We start from the raw sequence: 17,583 nt of genomic DNA on the forward strand, positions 1-17,583 counted from the left end.
ACACTTGTAGTTGGGAAGATTCATTCCTGAGAGTGAAGAGTATCCACCTTGAAGAAACATCACCACCTCGGTCCGATAACAGGGTAAGCTTCAAATCTGACTATTGAGATCACCGAGTGGTCTTGGTCCGGACTATGTGGGCAATGTGTACTAAGCATTAAAGGAGTGAATGGAGTGGTTGGGGTTGGAGAGGTGGAGAAGACAAGAGGGAGGAGAGTAAGAGTTGCCATACCGGGTTGTGGGGGATGGGGGAGGCGGAGGAGGGAGGGGGAGGTGGAGGGGGCGTCACCATCAATTGCAGGCAATTTCGGCCGATCACCAACAACATGGCTTTCCAGAATTTCTAGTTTCTGTACTTTAACAGTTGTTTGAAATCTATTTCTCACTTTATGGGTCTACAGCTACACCATGCCTCCTTGTCAATCAAAAACTCATTGTAGGTGTTTAATGGTCTTTTGGTTAATTTAAAAAAAATCCCTCATTAAGAAAACAATGATGAATTACCCACTGGTTGGGTGCTTAATTGTTGTTATTGTCTCGTATGCAGCCTGTGACTGTTGGTTGCATCATTTGCTGGAGCCGTGACTGTGCCGCTGATGCAGTGCCTCTGAAGCTGGTACTCGGAAGGATGACAGGCTGAGTCAACCCACCTGGTGTTGATTCAACGTAGGTGACAAGGGCTCAAACTCAAGGCCCTAAGATCTCAATAAGTCATCCAGTTTTGGAGACAAATTCGGTTCCACCCTTATGGTTAAGAGACCTATTGAAGAAGATTCTTTTCCCTTTGAAGTTTGGTTTCTGTTTTTTTTGTGACGTGTGTAGGTACACTTCTTCTTCTTCTTCTTCTTTAATGGTCACAATTATTCCCACGTTCTTGCGGGCTTGGCAGGGGGAAGCTTAGCCGAAGTCTTTCACGAAGCGGCCGTCTAGGCCTGACGTTCGAGGTTCGACTAAGGTTTGGTATTTGTAATTTGTTCATGATAGATTGCCTACTCTTCGCGAAGGACTCCGTGGGATCTCTAACGTCCACGAACTAATGCATGCAGATGGGACGGCCTGCTTAACTTCCATCCGAGGGACAGCACACACACACATCGAAAAATCACCCACGTGTGAAGGTACGCTTATGCCTTGGAATTCCCGTTATGGCATTCCCTGGTACTCATCCACGATGAAGGAACCGATCACGACATCCTGATGGCAATGACCTCATAAATCCTGGAACGAGATGGAAACTTCAGCTCACGTCGAGGAAACACCTGCACGGTTAGGCAAAGGTGGCGCCGAATACTGATGCAGTGTTGGGTCCCTGTGCCAGAACAATCAACGTACAGGTACAGGTACAGGTACAGGTACAGGTACAGGTAATCCTGATTGCATAATGAATTCCGATTCATGATAATGTCACCACCTTGCCACCTACCATTCACCTGAGCAAGTGGTAAGAGTTAGTTTCCCCTCCAGCGAGGTGCGAGACGCCATGTTTGTTTATACATGCCAACACAGAGTAATCTCAACAGGGTGATACAGTTTGGCCGAGCTGCCACAGAGGAACAAACAGATCGAATTCAGAGAGGAAAGCAGTAAATCAGGACTCGGAGGTCCACTTGACGTTTTCCACCCAGCCCACAACACGTGGCGTGCTTATGGAGGGAGGGCCTCGTCCCTCTGGCATATGACGCATTCAGGAAAAAATGTCCGCTTTGGCAGCCGGCCTTCAGGAGAAGCAGCCCAGCGTGGGCTTTCTGAAAACCCAGCACTGCTGCAACTCCAATGTACCACCGACTCTTCATAACAACAATGTGCTCAGTTCGTGCCGTGATCAAAAAGTGACTCCTTGACTTTTTACACTCTTCTGGTTGATTACAAAGACGACATTACACGATCCCTGTTGGCTGTTGATGCTGCAATGTAACTTCAGAGCATTGTACGTACACAAGGGCCGAGTCTCCTTCAATGGGAAGATAACACGTCCCCATCCCCACTCCAACTCGCCCCCCAATTCCTCCTCTTACCCCCCTCCACCATCCCTCCTCCGAGCCCCTTGTCTCTCCTACTCCCCATCCCTCTTCCTCCCCCCCATTCCTCCTCATACCCTCCCCCCATTCTTCCTCTTATCCTTCCCCCATCCTTCCTCCTACCCCCAGTCCTCCACCTACTACTACCACCCCAAGTCCTCCTCTACCTCCTCCTCCTACCCCAATCCTTCTCCTACTCAAGTCATTCTCCTCCTCCCACCCCCCCCCCCCCACAGCTCTCCTCCTCCCATCCTCATCCTCTCCCTTCCTAACAACCTTTCCCCCAGTGCCTTGACGGCCTCAATCCTGCTGCTTAAAGGCCGGCACACCATTGTTCACAGCATGCTTGACGAGCACAACCTGAACCTCGGTACCCAGCATCACAGCATGAGCTCTCAGCAAGACTTTCAGCGTAGAGACGTGCCACTCCATGCAAGTGCACTGTCACCACGGGTAATTGTAATTTATGCAGAAAGGATGTAAGTTAAGCTGAATTGCTCAGATAAAGCTCGCGGGCACCATGATGTTACGTTTTACAAAGCAGGTACTGTATGTACGTCGGAAGGAACGTAACCACGTTGCTATGGTGACGTGTTTTGTACCATTTCCCCCATTGTCGTTGACTTGAATGGACGTGCATCGTTGAGTGGCTCACGGTGTTAGCTTTGGAGGAGCAGAGGATTGATTGTGTGTGTGTGTGCTCCTCGTGGGGAACACAATTACGACCTTCTTTCCACTGTCGAGTTTTCCATTGAGTACAACACGTATGTTATTTCTCATCGGGGCCGGCGGGCCATTTCCTTCCACCTGCTCACCAATGCCAAGAGCAACAAGGTGTCTCCGGTGCACTTTCTTCGCACACGTCTCTCTTCTCTTCTCTTCTCTTCTATTTTCCTCTCTCTCTCTCTCTCTCTCTCTCTCTCTCTCTCTCTCTCTCTCTCTCTCTCTCTCTCTCTCTCTCTCTCTCTCTCTCTCTCTCTCTCTCTCTCTCTCTCTCTCTCTCTCTCTCTCTCTCTCTCTCTCTCTCTCTCTCAAGATTAGAGTGAAACAGTCATGTCCAGCCATTTACAGACGAATAGCCACAGAGGAGTTTATTTGAATCGACTTATTTTGGAGAGAGTCCATGCTCTTCTTCCAAATGGGGTAAGGTGGGGTTAACGAGGGTCGAAAAGATCATGGTTTTGGATTGGAGACGATCTGAGATGGTCGTGAACAGCTGTATTGAAGACCTGGAGGGAATAATGAAATTGAAGAGGATGTGGAAGGTGGTTCCACGGGTGGGGGAAAAAAAAGAGGAACGAATGAGTGGAGGTAAACAGAGATCCTGGATTGAGGTCTTTTCATGAGAAGAGGATTGATGGTGGACTGTGTGTTGCCCTGCAGATACCTGGGGAGGGGAGGTCGACGAATTTCCTGGGGGAGACCGGGGGACATTTTCATACACTGATGATAAGTCCGGAACAACGCTGCCCAAGTCTGGTATTGGACCATTGCTGACTCACATTTTAGGGGTCGTGGTTAATGGTGCTCCACTGTGGTCTTTCTGTCATGGCTTCCACCGATCAGTGCTGACCTATATGGAACTCCGACCACCTTTTGCCATTTCGGAGCATGATGCAGAAACGGTGTTGGTCAAGCATCGTTGTTGCAAAACCCATTTGATTGGTCGTCCCTTCTGCTAAAACGGACTGGCCCCATTAATAGGTTTCTTCCCTGCTGCTGTTTTGTGAGTTGTGATTTGGCTCCACCAAAAACATTATAACCGCACAAGACGAGAGACGCAAACTCATGCCTGCCATTATAAATGTTTCACTTTATTTTGTCATCGCACAACAACAAGCAAAGATTGTCATCACAAACAAGGTCAAGCGAGGTCAAACAAGGTCAGCATGGTTTGTCATGACCAATAAAGCAACAGATAAAAGCCAATTCAGCTACTTTTATCCACAATGCAAAAGGCATTTATTAAGGAGTTATATTTCAAATTGATTTGTAGCATCACAACTCGTGACGTCATGTCAACCAGTGACGTCCGATATGGTTCAGTGCCTGAACTCTTGGACATTCCACTCGTTTTAGGACGTGTGTGGCAACAACAACAAGAGCGGCCTCTCGTGACGGCCCTAGGTAATACCTGTGTTTATCAATATTTACACCATGTACACGAAGCGAAAAGTGGGGTTAGCAATTAGTTCACTTTGTCTGTCTCTGTCTGTCTGTCTACAAACGTCAATTTATGAAGGAGAAACAACTTGATTTAAATTTAATGTTATATTTTGAACACGAGTCGGAACTTTAATCGAAACATGATCTTTTTCTACCCTGTTAACCCCCCACCCCCATCCACAGGCCCTCCTCCTTCCAAATATACAGATTTACCTTCCAGAGAGCTTGTTTCTGAATCTGTCTTGTCCACCCCATAGGTCCTTCCCTGCCCCCTCTTTCCTCCTCATTCCTCCACACTTTATTTGTCCAAGTCTCCCTCTATTACGAACCTCGAGTTTATCAGAACTTTCGCTCTCAATTCGTCCCGATCACACATGCTTAGAGACAGAGACAGAGATAATAGTTTTACTCCGTCTGCCTGTTTGGCAGTGAAACAAAACTGGAAATCATTCCAAACAGGAAACTTACTGTTTTCAATGACGTCATAAAGGACCCAAACAACAAGCATGAGGAACTAATGTAACTGTTAAACAAGGTGGTGTATAAGATGCTGCGCCAATGGCGGTAAACTTCCTAAAAACATTTTCGACCACATTTCAAATATTAATTTTATTACTTCTGCTACTGAAGGTGAAGGAGGTTATGCTTTCACCCCCTTTCTGTTTGTTTGTCTGTTTGTCTGTGTGCAGGATATCTCAAAAAGTTGCGGATGGATCCAGATGAAATTTTGTGGACAGGTTGGGTGTGTGACAAGGACGAACTGATTATATTTTGGTGAAGATTCACATCCACATGTGACTACTAGAATATTTTTTAATGATTGTTCACCATTGATAGGGCCAAAAACGATATAGTACTGTATCGGATTATATTTTCAAAATATATTGGGCCCGATATGTTCTTGTGGATCAGGCATTACGTGGTGGAGGTATGCGCTCTGCCAAGTGCCCTTCTAGTTTCAAATGAATTGTATGCTTGAACAAGGGAAAACACAAATCACATTATTGACACTTTCAAAACCCTTTCCTTTAGCTCTACATGAACAGAATATTTTACAGCATTTTACGTTTCAGTACGGGGAGTCGGAGATTTTTTCGTTTTTCCAGTGAGAAAGAAAACACATTATGAGCTTATCCTCAGCTCTTCCCCTCCCAACCTCCACCCGTGGTAGAAACTGACAAGAAGACATTAGCAAAGATTTAAGTAAAAGGATGACGTTGCATATCCCACAGAGGCAGCCAAATGACTTCTCTCCAAGTGGAATGGGATAGGATGGTTGGACATTTATCAATGAGTACATTTCAGTTATCTCTCCCATGCCAGTGTGGTCGTTAATCATATCAAGTGCCAACACATTGGCACTTACTACTTTATGACGCAAGTGCGAATACCACTGGCCAAGAATAGCCGCTAGAGGGGAAGTTCCGATGCCCTCCTAGTGTCCCAATACACCGCAATTTCCCTCCTACTGCGCCTGCCATACGGTATCTATTTTACTAGAGTAATAAGAAATCTGTTTTCTGAGTATGGATGACATGGATGACATCGAGGCTGGAGTCGGGATAGGAGGAAGATGTATCAACAACCTAAGATATGCTTATGATACCACTCTGTTGGCAGAAGGTGGAGGACTTGAAACTGCTGCAGACAGTGGAGGAGGATAGTGAAAAGCTCATCTTTATTTAAACCTGAAAAATATTAAAATTTTGTCAACAGAGAAGATCAACATGTTCAGATTGTGAGATAAGTATGTGGAAATAGAGGAAAGTTTCATCTTCCTAGGTTCCAAGATTGAAAAAAAATTTTTTATGCAAAAGATTCCATGGACTGCAAGAAAGACAAACAAATCAGTGTTTCAAGAAATTAGACCACCAGGTACGTTTGAAGTGCTGATGCGAAAACAGAAACTGTCATGCTTTGGGCACATTATCCAGAAAAAGAAAATCTGGAGAAGTGAACCATGTTGGGTATGGTAGAGGGAGGAAGGAGAGGAAGAGGCAACCTGCGTATGTGCTCGGGGTGGGGTAAACGGTCCAACCAAACTGTCTCATCATGAATGTCACCAGAAGTCGGCCACGATTTGACGGAACCAGATTACTCGACAATAAGAAATGATTGATCAGGAACAAGGCAAAGGCCTGTACCGTACAGAAACAGGTGATCTGTTTCTGGCACGGTATACGGACTGTCACAGGGAGTGATGACTGTTATCCCGACGTGACAGCGATTCGGTAAGAATGATTCCTCGTGAAAATCTTTTTTTTTTTGAAGAATTAGAAATCATGATGTGGATCGTTGGGTGGTTTGAAGTGTCTCTTCATCCGTCCATTTCATCTTTCGGTTTGCACCAACACGATAAATAAAACAAAATTTTTATTTTTTTTTAAAAACCGATTGTTTTTTTTCATACTTAACCCACCCAGTGTACTCCTTTTGTCGACGTTACGTGCATTTTGCATTTTCTTTCACAACAAGATGCGATAAGCTCGAGAATCTCTTAACCTGAGCTTCATTTCAAAATATAAACTGTGTAATTGATCCGAGCAGTAGTTCCAACTGCGAAAAAAAGTGTTAATTTGTCCAATTCACACATTCTTTGACTCCCCATACTTTTGTCGACCTCTGGAGAGTTGTATAGTGGATGAGTGGGTTTGGGAGGAGGTCATCATGAGAAAAAGGGAATAGAAGGCAGTGTGAAGGGAAGGGAAGGCAGTGTGAGGGGAGGGGGAGGCAGCATGAGGAGAGAGGAAGACAGCATGAGGGGAGGAGGAGGCAGCATGAGGGAAGGGAGGGGAAGATAAGGCAGCATGAGGGGAGGGCAAGGCAACGTAAGATAAGAGGAAGGGAAGGTAGTGTGACGGGAAGGAACGGCAACATGAGGATAGGGGAAGGGAAAGCAGTGTGAAGGAAGGAGAAGGCATCATGAGGGGAGGGGAAGGGAAGGCAGCATGAGGGGAGGGGAGGAGAAGGCAGCATGAGGGCAGGGGAAGGCAACGTAAGATAAGAGGAAGGGAAGGTAGTGTGAGGGGAAGGAAAGGCAACATGAGGATAGGGGAAGGGAAGGCAGTGTGAAGGAAGGAGAAGGCAGCATGAGGGGAGGGGAAGGCAGCGTAAGATAAGAGGAAGGGAAGTTAGTGTGAGGGGAAGGGAAGGCAACATGAGGAGAGCGGAGTGAAGGCAATATGAGGGGAGGAGAATGGAAGGTGGCATACCAGGGCAATAAAACATGCCCAAACAGTAACGTGTTTTCTTTTTAGCTACTGGGTTTTATATATAACTGGGGGGAGGGAGCATTTAAAAGCCATGCTATATATCTAGCAAGGGCCCACCTGCATGCATGCTCACACATGCAGTGACATTTGCACCCCTCTGGTCGGCTCACTCCGAATTGGATTTGTACATTCTACACACTGGGCAAGCCTTTTTAAATTCAAAGCTAAACCATCAGTCCTTAGCAGCCCCCCATACAGGTTCCTCCAACCTCCTCATGGTCCATGCTAACCATGCATGCACACCGGCGATATACTCATCCTTTAACTCGCACGCCTACACGGATTCTCACCGGCACACTCAACTTTCCCTACACACACACACTGCATGGCATGTCCCATATGGCTTCAGCACCACAGCACATCCACTCCCCACATGTCGAAGCACACGGTTTTTGTAGATGGCCGCATAACCTCCATCATGGTACCGCGGGCTCGGGTGCAAGTTCAATCCGCGCGTCCGAGAAATGTGTGCACCACACACACGTAACCAAGCAGGCAGGCATGCACAAATCCTGCAAAGAGTCCATTGCAAACCCAATCTCTCCATTTGTACCATGTCTGTGGGTGCTGTCTGCGTACCTCTTCATGCTTGCAGCAACTGCTGCTGCACGGATGTGCTCTCCTATGGGGTCACACATGCCATGCATGCATTGTCCCCCATACATACCCCAATTTCCTCCTTGGCAGAGTTCCAAACATGAGGTCTGAACACGAGGTTGGATTTGACGTGATTTTGGAAGGCGATTAGCGATCGGTCATACGAAACACCATGAGGAGATGCCTGGGGTGTCAAACAATGTGCGTATTGGACAAATTAACACTTATTCGCGGTTGGAATTGCCGCTAAGGTCAATTCTGCAGTTAAAATTTTGAAATGTGGCTAAGGTTAAGAGATTCTCGAGCCTATCGCATTTTAGTTATAAAACATGTGCGGAAATGAAATAAAGGCATGAACACTGCATCTCCAAGCGTTAAAAGGATCGTGTTGTATCCCGTGATTCGTAAGTATGAAGACCAGCAATCAGCAATGCATACAGCGATTCGTCGGTGTGAAGCTTTATCGTACAGAAACCGACCTGTTCCAAGGCTTGGCATTTTTGAGCTGAGTGCACAAAATGGCAGATTAACACCCCAAGCTGAGCGAGCTGAACGTAGACTGACCAACGTAAGCCTGTTTCTGGTTTTGCCATAAATTATCTTCAAAAGGTGTGTTTAAATTTACCCAAACACGCAGTTTTCATTCATGCACTCTCTTGGAGTTACCTGAGTATACAAGCAAAGGTAGGGGCTGCTACATTTCATGGTGTTGGAGTTATGGAAGAGACACACTGACAAACTGATTGACACACACGCACACATTTATTATTATAGATTCAGATTCGACCCTGCATTGGAAGCAGATCCAGGACCAAACAGTTCAAACAGAATCATGCTACCAACTTGCCAAATTTATGCCAGCCAAGCATTTTTAACCACATACAATGGCTATCATTAAAACAAAATCTTAAATTGAAAAGAGATTAACGGCTTAGTCTGTGTCCTTCATATAAATTATGTCGCAGTGAATCTTGGTATATTTGTAGCAACTAGCTCACAATGACAATTTATGCCGATCCAACCCCCCACACTCTTCCTCAAGTCCTCGCGTGGATAATGATCCCTAACAAGCTGTTCTGAGATGCTCCCTTGTGGCCGAAACTGAAAATAGAGTTAAACAGCAAATTGCAACCAATCATGGTGCTTTACTTGTTTAAAAGAAACCTGCACACGATATGCACCTGCTGAGTGCCTCCTTCGATACCCGGCTACATATTCTTACTGTGACGTCATCGTGAAGGATTGACATCTGCATGTGCAAAGAAGAATTCCAAGGTTGGATTCTTGCTCTTTGTGCATGGCCCGGTATAAGTTGAGCTTACCTTGCTGCATGTTCACCTGCCCTTTGTACATGACCTCTACAGGTTTACCCATCGGAAACATCAGAACGGAGATTCCATAATTGTAATCGCTTGTGCGTTCACTGCATGCCTTGGCTGTTAATGGTGCCTTCCCTGCACTCCAATGGATGTTGAAACACTGTCATTATCCATTTATTAAAATAATCAGGCTGTTCAGAACACAGGGATTATCATTTCAGTTAAATGCAAATGGGAATGAATTTTCTTTTTTCTTCCATGACATTTCTTCCGGACGTATAACAAGTCTCCGACACATCGGATCTGGTGTACCAATGGCCTGTCCAATTTGATGACTACCACCACCACTACTACTACTACTAATCCCCATATCCAGCGGAGGGGTACAGCATCCCCCTCGGGCGTTGACCCTTTTTGCAATTCGTTCCCTTGGGACAGGGGGAACGTGAGGTTAGAGCAGGAATTTTGGGAAATTTTTGGCCATGGTGCAAGCGATAGCTCACCTACTCTTCACAAAGGACACCGTGGGACCTTTAACGTGCACCAACTAATCCCAGCAGACGGGTCGCTCAGTTTAACGTCCATCCGAAGGAAGGCAAACTCATCGATGAATCTCCCTGCCTGTGAAACACCGGGATGACAGTTATACCTGGGTAAGGATTAGAACCTGAGCTTTGACAGCTTAGAGGTGAGTGTGCGTACGTCTAGGCTCTAGGCCATCCTGCCAACCCCAACTGCACAGCAGATTGCTGAGACAGTACAGTACAGTATAATCAAAGTGCCTCATAAAAGCCAAATCATTCTGTTTTTTGATGATTCTTCACTTTTCTTTCCTCGTGTAGAGCAACAATGCATCATTGCAAACATTTTCGATACATCACATCCTCCAACGTCATCCATCTCGTTCAATAGCATCAGGGGCATTTCATACAGAGGTGAGCTGGAGTGCAGTGCCAGTAATACCTGCTTCACCTCTGAGTGAGGATAACAGGTTAAGCACATACAACATTTGCTTATACTCTCTTCGGAACTGTTCACAACAATTTCTTGCTAACGTTTCACGTGAATATTGTCTTTTATGAGCCAAACCCTCCTCTTCCAGAGACTTCAGCCATCTTCATTCAAACATTGCATCGATTACATGAACGTAGGTTGATAAACCTGCTTGCACTACCCAACTTACATCGATCGCCCACTTATGGATGCTCATGGCATCCTTTGCAAGCCACGAGACATAGGCAGATGCATAGTTGTGGCTGTCCACCCTATATGGATCAGATCACAAGCTGCGGAGCAGGACAAGCGATGTGAAGTGCATGGCAGGCCTCTCGTCACTTTCCTGTAACATTTTCTGAACACAGGTATTGTTGGCATTCCATTTGACTTGACCCGTCACAATGCCAACAGAGAGGCAGCACTTGATGTATGTCGTAGCATGTTGGAAAGAAGAATTGCCAGTGCTGTATTTGTCAGTTGGTGCTGTAGAAAGCCACATAAAGTGGGTTTTTTTTTTTTAGCATATCGAGACAAACGCCTGGCTCTGGACTTTGCTTCCTAGTGTGTTCAAGTCAACTCCCCGTGAACTTTGCTCACCTGTCTGAGAGTGTGAGCGCCGTCGGAGTCTTGGCCACTGGCAAACAGGGCTTCCCGCTGCCGTGGTTACACATTCAAATGCGAGTCTGAGACCTTTGTTAAAAGTCACCCTTTCCTCTGTCACAAACATGAGACCATGTCTGGGATGAATGTCAAAACGGTGATCCCAGCTCTGATTGTAGGCCTTGCGCTTGCGTTGGATCGCAACAAGACGCATATCAAGGTGATTCTTATTCAGGATAATGACACGGATTGGTCGATGCACTTCGTGAGACCTGCTATTATGGAGGCCATCAAAGACGTGAATGAGAACATTTTGAATGGTGAGTGACTGGTCCTGGTTTGGTGCATTCGATCAACTTTGATATCATGTCGGATCGCTCACCTTGTATACAAAATGGCCGCATTGTAGTCATCAAAGAATTAGAACAAACGCTAAGATGCTGAAAAGGAATTATAGTGAGAGCTAAAACAGCCTTGTAACACAAAGTCCCATCTATATGGACTACACAACAGTCGCAGGGGGTTGTAAAAGCTTCTTCTTCTCCTTTCGTACGTGCTGTGTGGCTGTGGTTAGCATAATTTGCGGGTAGGGTGGGGCGAAACAGTTTCTTAGTAGGGGCTACTACGGTGGTTTGCCATCGCCTTCTCAGAAGTTGTTAGGGCAGGAATTGGAGAATTTGTTCAAGGTTCCGGCGATAGCTCGCCTCCTCTTCGCGGAGGACACAGTGGGATCTTTCATGTCCATGAACTCTTGTCGACAGGATGCCAGGTTTAATGTCCATCTGAGCAGCGGCACACACACTGATGCCCGCTCTGCCTGCGAAATACCAGGACGCAATTTTATAGCTGGGCCGAGATTTGGGCCGGAGATTCCCTCGTGCCTGCTGTTTCTGAACTTGCACCCGTGCTTGCTCGTTTGTTTAGTTTTTGTTTAAAAATCCAAACTTTTCCTCTTTCCTGGAAACCTATTTTGAAGAAGTATGGTCGTTCAAACCCTTCCAACTGCCGTCCTATTGCTCTGACTTCAACTATTTACAAAGTCTTTGAATGTCTTCTCAATTCGTTCCTCAAATCTCTTGAATCTAACAGTCTTTTGTGTGACCATCGATATGGCTTTCATAAGGCAAGATCTACCCGTGATATCCTTTCTTATATTACTAATGTCTGGCTTTCTTCTCTGAGAGACTTTGGGGAATCCTTTGTTGGAGACCTTCATATCTCAAAAGCCTTTGATACAGTTTGGCATCAGGGTCAGATTTCCAAGCTTTCCTCTTTCGGCTTTCCTCGTTCACTCTGCTCTTCCATATCGAGCTTTCTCTCCGACCGCTCTATCTCCGTAATCGTTGATGGTTCAACGTCCCTTTCCTTCCCTATCAAGAGTGGTATCATTCAGGGTTCTGTCCTGTCTCCAACTATCTTCCCTCTTTTTATCAATGGCCTTCTCTCTTTTGCAAATAACCAAATGCACTCGTATGCAGATTGATTACTCACCATAACATTCCTCCATGTTCTTCACATTTGCTCTATCTTCCCTCACTCTATCGACATCTCGTTTCATCACAGTCACCTCTTTAAATTCGGATTTGGACAAGATTTCTCATTGAGGCAAATGGGACTCTCTCTCTGTGTCTGTGTCTCTCTCTCTCTCTCTCTCTCTCTCTCTCTCTCTCTCTCTCTCTCTCTCTCTCTCTCTCTCTCTCTCTCTCTCTCTCTCTCTCTCTCTCTCATTCTCTGTGTGTGTCTCTCTCTCTCTCTCTCTCTCTCTCTCTCTCTCTCTCTCTCTCTCTCTCTCTCTCTCTCTCTGTCTCTGTCTCTGTCTCTCTCTCTGTCTCTGTCTCTGTCTCTGTCTCTCTCTCTCTCTCTCTCTCTCTCTCTCTCTCTCTCTCTCTCTCTCTGTCTCTCTCTCTGTCTCTGTCTCTGTCTCTCTCTCTCTCTCTCTCTCTCTCTGTCTCTCTCTCTCTCTCTCTCTCTCTCTCTCTCTCTCTCTCTCTCTCTCTCTCTCTCTCTCTCTCTCTCTCTCTCTCTCTCTCTCTCTCTCTCTCTCTCTCTCTCTCTCTCTCTCTCTCTCTCTCTCTCTCTCTCTCTCTCTCTCTCCAACCTCCTTTGAAATCATCACAATTACACCATGTGATAAATAAACCTACTGTACAAGATATTACCCTAACATAAAATTAATCCTGGAATCCATATATTACGCAAATAGCTAAGTCTTTCTCTAGTAAACTAGGAATCCTGTTCAGATGTTGAAGATTCTTCTCCTTGGAACAGTTGCTTCAATAATATAACAGATTGATTCGTCCCTGTATAGAACCGTCCCAGGACAGAACCCTGAATGCGCTCACATCTGGGGAGGTTCTAGCTCCACATACTGTACTTACTGGCCAGATTTGAATCCAAAGTAATTGGACTCATCAACTCTCCCAATCTGACCTCAAACTTCAACCCACTTGAATTATGCCTCAAAGTTGGCTCTTTCTCTTGTCTATACATATGACTTCAGTTTCTGCTGCCAAGAACTTGCTGCTTGTGTACCTCCGCCATTAGCAAGACCACAAAATACTTGACAAGCCACTACATTGGGTGATTATTGTGTGGCCATTGGCAGCTCAAGGTGTGGGCCGTAATGATGTTTGTTTCTTCCCCTACACTGCCAAACTCTGGAACTCTTTACCTTCTCAGGTCTTTCCAAACACTTATGACCTTCCCCTTTTCAAAAAGCAGTTTTCTTTTAGGTCAGGGTCAGGTATGGGAGCATGTGCCAGAACAGCGCGTCGCTGCGTCCACTTTCCGCCGGTACTCCAGGGGCCTCCGTCTGGCCATCCCCCAGGCAGATGCCAGGCCCATCCCCATCTCCTTGAGATGATGGTCAACCTGCTGCAACCATGAGGCACGTGGTCGGCCCACTGGCCTCCTCCACTCATGAGACTCCCTCGCTGAGAGAATCTGGTGTATGTATGAATCTGGTGTTTTCTTTTACTTCCTTAAAAACTCTGACTATTCTCTTTCTTCACTTTTCTATCAATGCAGTTCTTTTGTTTAAGGCCTGGCCTCGATGAGTACTACATAGTCCATGACTGGAGCCTTCAACATCAAAAAAAGGTTATCCTGCCATCCCACAAGGGATACGATACTATCGCAAAATGGTCTTTGTATATCAGATTATTTTTGTGTTTAATTTGTGAAACTTCATCTTGACGGTTACAGGTGTTTACGCCTCCTCTGCGTGGCAATTGCAAGATTGTGAATGAGCACATTCAGTGTGGGAGATAACGTGGGTTGGTGTCAGGTTACAGGTGTCGAAACAACCTTGATTACGCGGTTACATAACTTGTCAGGTCGATGCTTCACTGAGCATGCGTCGCTTCCCCTTTCTGACGTGCTTTTTATTGTCAGTGCTGCAATTAGCGAGAGATAGATAGATAGATAAATATAGATATATCTGAAGAATTCCTTCAGCCAACTGACGACCTGATGCAATAGTTATCCTTTGGGACCATACTTTGTGCAGAGCGTCGGTGCTGCCGAAGCAGTCTCCTGGGCTAATAGGCACAATCCTGGACGGGTCACCACTCCAATACAGGATACTTGAATGGCTCAACCATCCCAGCAAGCTGGTACTCATTTTGCCGACCTCAAAAGGATGACAGGCTGAGTCAACCCCACCTGGTATAAATTCAACATCCGAGCAGAATTTGAACTCAGGACCTGAGGATCCCAAGCATGCCACCCTAACCCAAACAGCCAACACCAGGCATACCTGATGCAACGGTCATCCAAAAAAAAAATCCAAAACTGGAAACTGTGCATCATCGATTTTTCAACCTTTCAACCCTCGAACCTCTCTAAATGATGGGTTCACAACCTTAGTTGTCTGAAGGTAATGAGAGAGGAGGATAGTGGATAAGAGAAGAAAATACATTGGAGAGAAAGAGAGTATGGAAGCCATGGAAAATTTGGAAAACAGAATATTTGATTCAAGCACTTAGGAACTTCCAGGTAAGTGAATACAGTAGTTAGTAAGTTTAGTGTACTCAACATTAAAAATGGGAATTTCATGAAACAAAATATTCCCGTTAAATTTGTCCTCAGTGTGTATGCTGAAAGGGGGTGGGGATGGGGGGGACAAACTAAACAGACAAACACCTCTCATACTTTTTCCATCGATATTTACCAAGTCACGTGTTTCACACATTCAATTCACGTAGTTGGTATTCCTGCGTTCCGAGCTCCTGCGGTTACTGTGAAAAAGTCCCTCGTTTAATGTTTTTAGCTGTTTTGGAACTGAAACACTCACATGCCTGAGATTGAGGTCAAAATTAATTTGCTGATAATTTGGATTTAAAAAGAAAGATGAAAAGGAACACTTCCCTCCAGATCTTCAAGCCAGCTGTTCACCACCATTTCAGATCACCACCAAACTGAAACCATGATCTTTTATACCCTCGTTAACCTCCCCACACCTCCAACCCAACCCCAAGCCCTCATCCTTCCAGATTTTCAGTTTTTCTCTCCTGTATCCATCCCATGCGTCCTTTTCCTCCCCACACCCATTGTTTGTCCAAGCTCCCCCTTCAACTCCACTGTTGGTGTTTCCATCCGCACCCAGCCCCCTCTCTCTACTATTCCTTTTGCCCTGTTATGTTCTGATCTGTTCAGTGCACTCGAGCCTTGACTGTATACCGAAACGCTCAAACAAGATAATGAATCATATAACAGCAAAGTCTCATGGAATAGCAATCAAATAGGAAGGGTTATTCACCACCCTTTATCTGATCTCGGATCAGGTGATGCCGCCGCACTTTAAAATCACATACAGTATCCCCCCCGAATCATTTATGATTTTTTGAGGAATTTGATCATGTGACGTGATGCATCATTCCTAGAGCACGACAAAACTGGGACAGCAGGACAATTGCCAACAGGTTAGCAAGAGTGTCGAAAGGAATGTAACATTTTGCACAAGCATTCAATGTTTATCCCACATTTTATGTCATTTGTCGTGGTTTCACCTGTCCGGCTCATTACTAACTGCCATTAATGATTTTGAGACATCCTCACTTCCCCCACCGCACTTGAGGGTACGGTTTGGCGTGCCTTATCCTTCATGAAAATGTCTGCAAGCTCTTCAAGCTCACTGATGCTCAAACTACTAAAGCCACCAGATGGCATCTTCCAATCACGTAAACCAATATGAAGATATACTCCCTCCAGGAGTGGCCACGAGGGTCATGTTATTATCACTACTATTATTGTTAATAATAGAATTTTATAGTGATATTATAATGATAACGTGGAACGATGCTCAAGCTGCTATCGAAACACCTGCTTTTTTTTTTTTCCATGGTGTTTTTCCCAGGTGTAAAAGGCAATAGAACATGGAAATTCCTCTGGATGTTTTTTGCAGTCGAATCTAAAGCAACATTGGCTAAGTGACTGCGAAAATATTGACAAGTCCTCAAACTCATGATACAATTAAGACCTCTGCAGCGACGCATCATGATACCCTCTCGCACCACCACATCGACCCCACCTTCGGAACCCCACCCCCTGGGTAGCTACAACCTTTATCTTATGACCCTTAGTACTCCTGGCAAGTTTGGTTGAGATTGGATAAGCAATTACTGAATGCATCAGCGACGGACAGACACACATATGGACAGACACACAAACAGACAAACACCAAATTGCGTTTTTTTTTTCGTAATGATTAGATAACTTGAGGATGCGCTTCCTTAATAAAACTTGTCTAACCGTTTGATAAAACATCACAGTAAGTGTTACCGTCTGTATAACTTGTACACAGTGTGGAATTCTCAAACGTCACCCATTCGTTGCTTTCTCATGTGAAACCAGTGCACAGTCAGTGAAACTACAAAGGCCTTTAAAACATTAAAAAAATTTAAAACATTGTTTTCCTTTTGTTGCCTGGCTCTGTAAGTTAACCGGTGAGTTATATTCACAAGTGACGTGACAATGATTTGGAATTGCATGTTGTAATTTTGTTTTTTTTCCAGGAACGGGCATGCAATTATCTGCCACGTACACCAACTTTACAAGCCTTCTGCGCACTTCTGACTTGTACAGTTGTGAGGACACAGACTGCGAAGGACTCTACGCCGTTAAGAATATGAAGGTGATCAGAAATATTATGCTTTCCGGATGATGGCTTTTCATTTAATTCAGAGATGGAAATTATTTTGATTCTTCTTCTTCTTCTTCTTCTTCTTCTTCTTCTTCTTCTTCTTCTTCTTCTTCTTCTTCTTCTTCTTCTTCTTCTTCTTCTTCTTCTTCTTCTTCTTCTTCTTCTTCTTCTTCTTCTTCTTCTTCACAATAACGAAGCAACGCTTGTAAAATTGTGACATGATGCACTGTTTATTGAAGCATTCATCTCGCAGACCGAATCATCTTCAATTTGCAATTTCAACAACAGCGTCAGTAAACACCAACAAAGTTACAGTCTCATGATTTGCACAATGTTTCCCAATCCCGGCGACCTCCCCAAAAAATGAACATCCATCATATTGAGGGGCAGAAACAAATATTTATTCAAGTTAGTGTGCACTGTAGTTAGAGTATTAGACAATGAACATTCAAGCACAAAATCTTCATAGCATG

At 45.0% G+C, this 17,583-nt stretch overlaps 1 protein-coding gene across 6 annotated transcripts in view; it reads left to right on the forward strand.

The window, feature by feature from the left end:
• The first annotated feature begins 548 nt into the window (after positions 1 to 548).
• LOC147010087 (guanylyl cyclase C-like) overlaps positions 549 to 17,583 on the forward strand; it is a 164,561-nt gene continuing 147,526 nt past the window's right edge. Inside the window, exons 1-2 of one of the 6 annotated variants that reach the window (XM_085861615.1) lie at positions 549 to 666; positions 16,983 to 17,101. In XM_085861615.1, coding sequence (XP_085717741.1) covers positions 16,991 to 17,101 — 111 coding nt within the window. In that variant the 5' untranslated portion in view covers positions 549 to 666; positions 16,983 to 16,990. Of the gene's footprint in view, positions 667 to 2,272; positions 2,472 to 10,810; positions 11,289 to 16,976; positions 17,102 to 17,583 lie in introns of those variants that run through there. The other 5 variants (XM_085861614.1, XM_085861613.1, XM_085861612.1 and 2 more) reach the window with 5 other exon arrangements.

Source organism: Eptatretus burgeri, chromosome 17, assembly GCF_056783735.1.
Source record: "Eptatretus burgeri isolate ZD-2024b chromosome 17, Ebu_testis_v1, whole genome shotgun sequence".
Classification (NCBI taxonomy): domain Eukaryota; kingdom Metazoa; phylum Chordata; class Myxini; order Myxiniformes; family Myxinidae; genus Eptatretus; species Eptatretus burgeri.